General features: G+C 58.9%; 2 protein-coding genes across 2 annotated transcripts; both read left to right on the forward strand.

The window, feature by feature from the left end:
* Window positions 1–78: 78 nt before the first annotated feature.
* HSD17B8 (hydroxysteroid 17-beta dehydrogenase 8) lies at window positions 79–2,204 on the forward strand. The gene is made up of 9 exons (XM_007186906.2): window positions 79–168; window positions 360–577; window positions 664–780; window positions 893–985; window positions 1,088–1,173; window positions 1,265–1,349; window positions 1,553–1,595; window positions 1,761–1,835; window positions 2,018–2,204. The coding sequence occupies exons 1-9, from the start codon at window positions 123–125 to the stop codon at window positions 2,032–2,034; spliced, it is 780 nt and encodes a 259-aa protein (XP_007186968.1). The 5' UTR covers window positions 79–122; the 3' UTR covers window positions 2,035–2,204.
* A 1,632-nt stretch (window positions 2,205–3,836) lies between these two features.
* RING1 (ring finger protein 1) lies at window positions 3,837–7,726 on the forward strand. Its single transcript, XM_057555708.1, has 7 exons — window positions 3,837–4,022; window positions 4,145–4,279; window positions 4,993–5,153; window positions 5,255–5,470; window positions 6,180–6,569; window positions 6,752–7,025; window positions 7,307–7,726. Exons 2-7 carry the CDS (start codon window positions 4,202–4,204, stop codon window positions 7,406–7,408), a joined length of 1,221 nt encoding a protein of 406 aa, XP_057411691.1. The 5' UTR covers window positions 3,837–4,022; window positions 4,145–4,201; the 3' UTR covers window positions 7,409–7,726.
* The last annotated feature ends 1,894 nt before the right edge of the window (window positions 7,727–9,620 follow it).

Raw genomic sequence — 9,620 nt, forward strand, 5'->3', positions numbered from 1 at the left:
CGGGGTGGCCGCCAGTGGCCTAACGCTGGCGGGTCTTCGATTGGTCCGGCATCGCTCTCGCCGCGCCTCCTCTGCGCTCGGATTGGCTCAGTGCTGGGGGGCCCGCCCACTCGCCACCCGCCATGGCGTCTCAGCTCCGGCTCCGCTTCGCGCTGGCCCTGGTCACAGGTTGCGGGCGGGGGTGGGGGGGGGGCCTCTCCCAGGGAGGGTTGGTGTGCTACAGTGACGTCGGGGCGCGCCCTCGGACTCTACAGCCGCTGTGGCCTGTGGTCCGAATTTTACTAACTTTGCGCCCTGTTGACCTCTGACCCCTGCCCACTTCTCCCTCCCCCCCTCCCGCGTGTTCTCTCCCATCTCAGGTGCTGGTAGCGGCATCGGCCGAGCAGTCGGTGTGCGCCTGGCCGCTGAGGGGGCCACTGTGGCCGCTTGCGACCTGGACGGGGCAGCGGCACGGGAGACGGTGCGGCTGCTGGGAGGGCCGGGGAGCGACGAGGGGGCACCGCGCGGGGCCCACGCAGCCTTCCAGGTTGACGTGTCCGAGGCCGGGGCCGTCAGGCGCCTGCTGGATCAAGTGCAGGTGAAAAAGCGAGACGACCTCGCCCCCTTTAAAGCCCTAACGTTGCTCTACATGGTTTTTTGGTGTGTAACCTACCCCTTACATAGGCCTGCTTTTCTCGTCCGCCATCTGTCGTTGTGTCCTGTGCGGGCATCACCAGGGATGAGTTTCTGCTCCACATGTCTGAGGACGACTGGGACAGAGTCATAGCTGTCAACCTCAAGGTGGTGATCTCTGAACCCATGACTTCTGGGCCCTCTAGCCTGGGGAGGGAGTTGGAGGAGTGTCACCCCTGCTGATCCTTTCTGCCTTGTTACTTTCTCCCCTCACCCCCAGGGCATCTTTCTAGTCACTCAGGCTGCAGCCCAAGCCCTGGTGTCCAGTGGCTGTCCTGGCTCCATCATCAACATCAGTAGCATCGTAGGGAAGGTCAGGCTGAGTTGGGACGAGGTCAGCCAGCCAAGTGGGCACAGAGAGGAGAGCCCCTCCTTGGGACTCCCAACTTAACCCCAATCTCTGGCTCACCCAAAGGTGGGGAACGTGGGACAGACAAACTACGCAGCATCCAAGGCTGGAGTGGTTGGGCTGACCCAGACTGCAGCCCGGGAGCTTGGACGGTTGGTCAGACACCTGGGGCCATGTGGAAGGTCTGAGGGAGGGTCAGTGTTCAGTCCTCTCTGGAGTCAGCAGCCACTCTCCTTTCCACAGACATGGGATCCGCTGTAACTCTGTCCTCCCAGGGTTCATCAAAACACCCATGACACAGAAAGTGCCACAGAAAGTACTGGACAAGGTAGGAGACTGTGGGTGGAGGGCAGAATCATTCAGAGAGCCAACCTCTCTGGGCTTCAGAGAGAGGATGCTGGGCCCAGTGAGGGGCAAACTGTAGATATTCAGCAAGTGTAAAAGGAATGAAGACCAAAGTCACAGACTCGGTCTACAAAAAAAAAAAACCCATGAAAAAACTTTCACTCACACATGAGTGTTTCCTTACAGGTGACTGGAATGATCCCGATGGGACATATGGGGGACCCTGAGGGTGAGCACTGACTGCAGAGGGGGCCTGAAGGAAGAGATCCCAAAGTTTGTGGTATCTGAGAGGGTCTCACCAGGATTGGTGGTTGGGGGAGGGGTGATTCTGATAGGAGGCTACTTTGGGTCTGTGAGTGAGTAGGATTCTGCCCTCTCCCCACCATTCCCATAGATGTGGCAGATGTGGTCGCATTCTTGGCATCTGAAGACAGTGGATACATCACAGGGGCGTCAGTGGAAGTCACTGGTATGAGGCCATCAGGGGGAGGAAGAGGGCAGAGAAGTGGAACCCAGAAAGCAAATGAGGGGAGTCTGGAGCCACTGAGGGAGGGCAGAAGTTCCCATAGGCCAAGGACAGAAGTGGGTGCCTCCCCCCCAGCCCATTTGTCTCCACCTATACATCTGTCCAAATGTTTCTGCCCCTCCCAGGAGGTCTTTTCATGTAACTGCCTCAAGGACCCTGGACTCTGCTCACTATCCCACCACTCTGCCGGGCCTCCTGCTGATGAGGACTCTGAGTTCCCAGGCTACAAAAGGGGTGGCAGTGTATGGCTCAGGAATGCTGAATATGGGAGGCAGGGGTGCTTGTGACCCTAATAAATTCCAAATCCTCTTCCCTGCCACCTCCGGTTCTTCTTGTGTCCAAGTCCTCAGACCCTTCGCCACCTCCCCCTCCTTTCCCTTTCGCGAAGGATTGTTCCCTTTCACTGCCTGGTCTCCCAGGGCAACCCCCGCCGCCGGGTATGAGAGGAGAGAGTGTGTGTCACTGTGTGTGCGTGACACTCTGGGTCTTTTGGAGGGAGGGGGTCTCTGCCCCACCCCCTTCCACTGATCCTGCAGCCCTAGTCCCCTCCCCCAATTCCCTGGGTCCTTATGGTCCCCAAGGGTGATTTGTTCATGGCCCCATCCTAGTATCCAGTCTAGCCTTGGGAGGGGGTCTTGGAACAGGTGGCCCTCCCCCACCCCTCTCCTTTCTCTGAGTCCCCCCCCCTCCCCTTTCTCTCCACCTTACAATAGCTGCAGCCGGCCGGGGGTCGGATGGGGGGGATTAGGGGAGGGGGCCAGGATTAGGGGAATGGGCCAGCCGATGAAAGGGGCTGGAGGAGAGCAGAAGGGAGGGAGGGGGCTGGGAGGAGGAGGAGGAAGGGGAGGGGGTCCGCGCTAATCGACTCTGGAGCCCACATAAGGACTGGCCACGGACTGAAGGAGAGGACAGGGAAGTAGAGGGGAACTGGGGGAGGGGGCGAGGGGACCCACTGCTGCCTTGTCCCAGAAAGAGGCCACCCCCTGGCAGTTGCAGCCCAAGTCCGGGAGCCCCAGTTCAAGCTGGAGGAGACAGGACGCCCATCACGGTCTCTTTTCCCCCGTATCCCTCTCATCACCTGCCCTCAATGGGGATCGCTCTGCCCCTTCCTCTTCTCTTCCCTCCCGGTCCCCTTCCTTTACTGGGAAGTCCTGGAGGAGACTTCTGCCCGCTTCCCACTCCAGACATTCGGCCCCTTGTGCCCCCCACCTACACGCGCACAACCCCTCCCCGATAGGGGCCCCATCCTGTGTGTGTGTGTGTGTCCCTGCTTCCGCGTGGTGTTTCCATTCCCCCATACCTCCCGTGTGCCTCCCTCCCCCGCCCCGGGCCGCGGCTCCTGATTGTCCAAACGCAATTCTCGAGTCTCTAGCTCCGGCCGAGAGTTGAGTCTGGACGTCCCGAGCCGTCGCCCCCAAACCTCGAAGGGAGAGCGGGTCGGAGGGTATAGGGAGAGCCAAAGCGGAGGGTGGAGCAGGTCACCAGGGTAGTTAAGGGAATCCCGGGCACGTCGGGACTTAGTTGCGTTCACAGGACTGAAGGACTGTAGCGGCAGAGGCTCCTCTGCAGCTTTTTTTCCCCCGGAATCCCGGGCTGGGGTTATGGAGAAGTTGTGTGTGGGGAGGAGGGGCGCCCTTCCCCAGAGCCGCCAGGGGACGCGGAATGGGGGAGGTGGCCCCTTTTCCAATTCCCCCTGTCCCCTCCCGGGGTCCGAGCGATCCCAGGCCCCGCCCTCCGGAGCGGAGGCCCCGAGTGGGGGCCTTGGAAGGGGATAGTGGCTGAGATCGGCCGCGCGACGGTGCTGGCCAGGGGACGGAAACCGCGGTCCCCACGTGGCGTGGGACTCTGGGGACGCCGGCTCCTCGCGGGGGCCGGGGGGAACCCGGGCGTCCACGTCGCGTCCCACCCGCGCCGCGACTGGCGGGTGACGTCTCCGCCGGCGGGGGGTGGAGTGGAGTGGAGGGGCAGGCGGAAGTGACGTAGGGCCCCAGCGCCCGGGCCATGGCGGCGGCGGCGGCGGCAGCGGGAGCTGCTGTCTGAGCAGCGGCTGCAGACCGAGCGAACTCGGCCGGGGAGCCCGGGCCCCGGGAGAGGCGCTGCGGCGGCGGGAGCGCGGACGGCTGGAAGCTGGTAAGGGGCCGCGCCGGCGCGGAGTGGGGGGCGGAGGAGGGGAGCCTAGGGAGGGCGGGATCTGCGCGAGGGGCGGCCACCCTAACACCCTTCCTCCCCTTCCCCCTTCCCGCACTCCCCAGCCTACCTCTTCTCCTCCCCGGCGGTGGAGCCCTCGTGGGGGTCTGTGCCCGGTCACCATGACGACGCCGGCGAATGCCCAGAATGCCAGCAAAACGTGGGAACTGAGTCTGTATGAGCTCCACCGGACCCCTCAGGTGACAGGGATTCTCCCTTTACAACTTACTCCCTTTCCCCAGACCACTCCATCCCCAGACCCCCATCTCACAGCCTCTTTTCCATTTTTTGCCCCATTCTGCCCGATTTCACACTCCCTGGCCCTACCTTTGAATCACCTTAATCTTTCAAAGCACTTTCACATTTATCTCATTTAATCCTCAAAACAGACGTGCCAGAGAGGTAGAGCAAGTATTACTATCTTCATTTGAAAGATAGTAAACAGGCTGAAATTACCTTCCCGGTTCCTCAGTTCCGCATCATAGGTCAGTGCATTTAAGACTCACCTTGGGAGTTTATTAAAAATGGAATTCCCGCTGGCCCCTACCTGTAACATTGTGATACAGTAAAGGGATGGGACCCCAGAATCTGCATTTTTAACCTGCATCCTAGGGGATTCTGATATAGGTAGTACCAGGACTGCAGTGTAAGAAATTCTGTTGACCAAGTAAGTCTTCCACAGATGGCAAATCTGTGCCACGCCCATCCCCAAGCCTATCACCAAATCTCAGATCCTCCTATTCCAAAGCTCCTACTCTTAGAATTCCCAATTTCCTCAGGTGGCCAACGTGAGGTACCCAGATTCTGATATCTCACTGTATTTTCTCAAGACTCCAATTTCATGGACCACTTGTTTCTAAAACCCCTTTCTCCCCAACCCACCCACCACCTTTCCACTCATCGACGCCTCCAGGAAGCCATCATGGATGGCACAGAGATTGCAGTTTCCCCTCGGTCACTGCATTCAGAGCTCATGTGCCCCATCTGCCTGGACATGCTGAAGAATACGATGACAACCAAGGAGTGCCTCCACCGATTCTGCTCTGATTGCATTGTCACGGCCCTGCGCAGCGGGTAACAGGAGGGACAGGTTTGAGATGGGGGGAGGGGGACAAGAGTTGGACCCTCCATGCCCTGGTGATTGACTCCTCAGGGCCTCCTTTCTCCCATACCAGGAACAAGGAGTGCCCTACCTGCCGAAAGAAGCTGGTATCCAAGCGGTCTCTGCGGCCAGACCCCAACTTCGATGCTCTGATCTCTAAGATCTACCCCAGCCGGGAGGAATATGAGGCCCACCAAGACAGGGTGCTCATCCGCCTCAGCCGCCTGCACAACCAGCAGGCGCTGAGCTCCAGCATTGAGGAGGGGCTGCGCATGCAGGCCATGCACAGGTTCGGGGGCCACGAAGAAGGTGGCAGCAGTGCTGCTGGGACAGATCCGTGGGTCAGACTCCTGGGGCTGTCTTTGCTTCTAAGCCTCAGCATCCTGAGTGCTGATCACAGTCTTAACTGTCACACCTGGAGGTCATGGATGTAAACTGTAGCTTCTTAGCAACTGGTACTACTGTTCTTAAGGAAATAGCTCATCTTCTAACTTTCTAGAAGTTAGAACAGTAGAGTGCTTTTTGAGCATAAGCTCTGAGTTCACACTGCTGGGAATTAAATCACCTCCTAGGCCAGCATCACTCAGTCTTTAATGTGTATCCAAATTACCTGAGAGTCTTGTTAAAAATGCAGATTCTGATTCAGTAGGTCACAAGTTGGGCCTGAGATTCTGCATCTCTACAAGACTGTGCTACTGGTTCTTGGACCACGCTTTGAGAGGCAAAGAGACTATGGTCTCAAACTAGTTATTTAACCTCTCTAAGCCTCAGTTTCCTCAGCCATAAAATAGAGATGATATAATTACCTGTGTCCATAGGATTTGTATAATTTGAGGCAATCAGTGCAAAATACTTAGCAATGTGCTTAGCATGTAGTCAGTATGTAATAAATATTAGGTATCATCATTAAGATTTCCCTGATCTCTTAATTCTCTGAAGTTTAAAATGTAAACCCCTTATCCTTGGTGCTTTCTAACCTCGACCACTTGTTTCCACAGGGCCCAGCGTGTGAGGCGGCCGATGCCTGGGTCAGATCAGACCACAACGATGAGTGGGGGGGAAGGAGAGCCTGGGGAGGGAGAGGGGGATGGAGAGGATGTGAGCTCAGACTCCGCCCCTGACTCTGCCCCAGGCCCTGCTCCCAAGCGACCCCGTGGAGGGGGCGCAGGGGGAAGCAGTGTAGGGACAGGGGGAGGTGGCACTGGTGGGGTAGGTGGGGGTGCCGGTTCTGAAGACTCTGGTGACCGGGGAGGGACCCTGGGAGGGGGAACCCTGGGCCCCCCAAGCCCTCCCGGGGCTCCCAGTCCCCCAGAGCCAGGTGGAGAAATTGAGCTCGTGTTCCGGCCCCACCCCCTGCTCGTGGAGAAGGGAGAATACTGCCAGACTAGGTGAGAGCCTCGTCCTTCCCCAGACCACTGAGAAACCAAAGGTCTCATGATCTTCCATCAGAAGTGGGCTTCGCCCAAACCCAGAAAGAATCCCTAACCCAGAGGCCCTTTGGGAAATCCCCAACTTCCCTTCTCCATTTGAGGCTTCCTGTGCCCTCAACCTGCCCTCTCTCCCACTCCAGGTATGTGAAGACAACTGGGAATGCCACAGTGGACCATCTCTCCAAGTACTTGGCCCTGCGCATTGCCCTCGAACGGAGGCAGCAGCAAGAGGCGGGGGAGCCAGGAGGGCCTGGAGGGGGCACCTCTGACGCCGGAGGACCTGATGGGGGAGGCGGGGAGGGTGGGGGTGCCGGAGGAGGTGACGGCCCTGAGGAGCCTGCCTTGCCCAGTCTGGAGGGTGTCAGCGAAAAGCAGTATACCATCTACATCGCCCCCGGGGGCGGAGCTTTCACGGTGAGAGCCTCTGAGGGCAGCGGTGTGAGAGAGGAGAGGAGGGAGAGTGGCCTGGGGAAGCAGAACCGAGATCCTGACCTCCTAACTGACCAGCCCTCTTCTCCCTCTGCATCTCCCATCTCCCTTCTCTGTCTGTCCTTCTTCCCCATCATCCGTGTCCCTGCTTTGCCCCATTTATTATTCCTTATTCCTTTTTGTTTTCTCCTCTCATTCATTTCCTTTACCATCTTTCCCAACTTAATTTTCTCTTTCCTCTCCTCCCCCTTCCACCCCCTCTGTAGACATTGAATGGCTCACTAACCCTGGAGCTGGTGAATGAGAAGTTCTGGAAAGTGTCCCGACCACTGGAGCTCTGCTATGCCCCCACCAAGGATCCAAAGTGACCCCTCAAGGGGACAGCCAGGGGATGGGGACCATGGGGTGTCCCTGAGTCCTGGCCCACCACCCAGCTTCTTTGTCCCCCAGAGCCCCCCAGCCCAGCCAGCCAGCAAGAGGACACAAATGAGGACAAGTGGCTTTTATACAAAGTATCTATATCAGATTCTTCTATATTGTACAGAGTGGGGCCTGTGCCCCCATCTACTGCCTTTTCTATTGCCCCCAACCTCCCATCCATGCAAGATGTTGGGAAGGGTGAAGAGCCCTCCCCTTAATGCCCTTCTACCAACAACAACAAATTTGCTTTTTTTTCCTCGTTGAAACCTGTGGTTCTGTGTCTCTTTATCAGGGGGGTTACTAGAAGGAGAGGAAAACAAAGATCGGGGAGGGAACCCTAGAAATCATGTAGAATCAGCCTTGGAAATGGGGAGGAAATGTCAAAGGGTAGTCACGGTGTGTAGATCCCATTTTCCTGAACCTTCAAATCAGCAAATGTAAACGAAAATAGGAAGGACCTGTGAAGCTGTAAGAGACAGGGTGGAGAGCGGAGAGGTGTGAAGTCAGATCCCAAGCTTTCCCCCTATGACCTGAATGCCCAGGCTGAGATCCCGGGTTTCAATACCACAGGGAAAGCAGGAAAGTGGCTCAAGAGGGTGACACGGCAGGCCCGAGATGTCTGGAAGGGGAATAATTCCTCGTCCCTGCGAGAAGCTGGTTTCTAAAGCTGGAGAGAAAAGGCGCAGATGGGGGGAGGGCTGCGAGAACCTCCCTGCACATACCCCGCCCCCGGGTAGCCTCCCGAAGAAGACGGGCAGGGCCGGGGACTACAGTTCCCGGGAGCGAGCGAGCTGATCGGTGCCCGCCGAGTCGCGGGGCCGAGCCGAGGGAGGGCTGCCCGGGAGTTGTAGTTCTGTGCCGGTCCCGGCGGCAGCGGAGAGCAGAGGTGGGGGCGTCCAGTAAAGCGCTCGCTGCTCCGCACCCCCCACGCCTCGAGTTCCGCGGGCGGGGCCCGGGGTCAGGGGCCCACGTAGCGCGCCGCGCCCCGGCGAGGTGGGGAGGCTCGCCTCTTCAGGAGGGACTGACGCCGCCTCCCGCCACCCACTTTGGCCTCTCTGCCCCTCGCTTCCTGTTTCCGTTGCCCTTCGCGCCCCCACCCTGCTCCGCCCCAAATTCCCGAAGCTCGCTCAGTCTTGGCCCTACCGGCTGAGGAGTCAGCCTCGGGGTGTGACCCGCCGGCTCGAGGGCACGTCACTCCACGCTTGGCATTTCTCGTTTGCTGCCCCTCGTCCCTTTCACCCTCAGTACGACGGACGCAGGGGGTACCCTCCAGCCCCGGTGACCGGGCGCCCACCCCCGAGACCTCTCGCCCTGTAGAAATAGACAACACCCACTTCACCCTTGTAGAAGCCCCTTTTTACACCCGCCTCCCTGGAGCCCCGAGCCTGGCTCCCCTTTTCTCCCACCTCAGGCATCCAAGGGGGGCGACGCTCCCGGGATGTGAGGGCGAGAGGAAGGTGGGCGTCGCTCCCGGAGTTTCAAGGGAGAGAAACCGATGGGGAGGAGTCGCGGGTGTCTGGAATGAACCCGGCTTCTCTTCTGGTTCCACGGGCTGCCCGGAGCGACACTTCCTCACTCTCCTCGTTCTCGCCAGCCCTACCCGACCCAGCAGCCCTTCTGCCTGTTCCCCCGCCCTCTGGCTTCACGCTGGAGCCGCCTGCGGGCCTTGGTCCCCGGTCTCTCCTCTCCTAGTGCCCCAGGCCACACCACGGCCCACCCTCTCCGCCGTTCCGCTCCTCGTGCGCCTCCTCGGACCCCTCTCTGCTGCCAGTGCTCTGTCGCCCTCCTCTGCCCCCGAGACGCTGAACTTCGCAGGCTGCCTGTTTCTTTAGATGGCACCATGTGAGTGACATACAGAACTGTTGCTCCAGGTCCATCTCCCCTGCCCACAACAAAGAAAAAATGACTACCTGACCTGACCAGGCGTTCCTCTTCCCCAGTGCTGGCAGAAGCGGGGAGGGGAGGGGGTTGCTCCAGTTCTGTTCCACCCCCACTCCCTGGGATAGCTCCCCAAGTCTTTCAGCCTCTGTCAGTGAAGCCTGCACCTTGGGTGAGGCAAAGTGAGAGACACAAAGTATACAAAAGGGAACCTGATTATTTTGTTGAGAGACAAGATACAGAGGATAAAAGGAGAATAACAACCCAGAGGAGCAAGGTGGA

The sequence above is a fragment of the Balaenoptera acutorostrata genome, chromosome 10 (genome assembly GCF_949987535.1).
Source record: "Balaenoptera acutorostrata chromosome 10, mBalAcu1.1, whole genome shotgun sequence".
In the NCBI taxonomy this organism is placed as follows: domain Eukaryota; kingdom Metazoa; phylum Chordata; class Mammalia; order Artiodactyla; family Balaenopteridae; genus Balaenoptera; species Balaenoptera acutorostrata.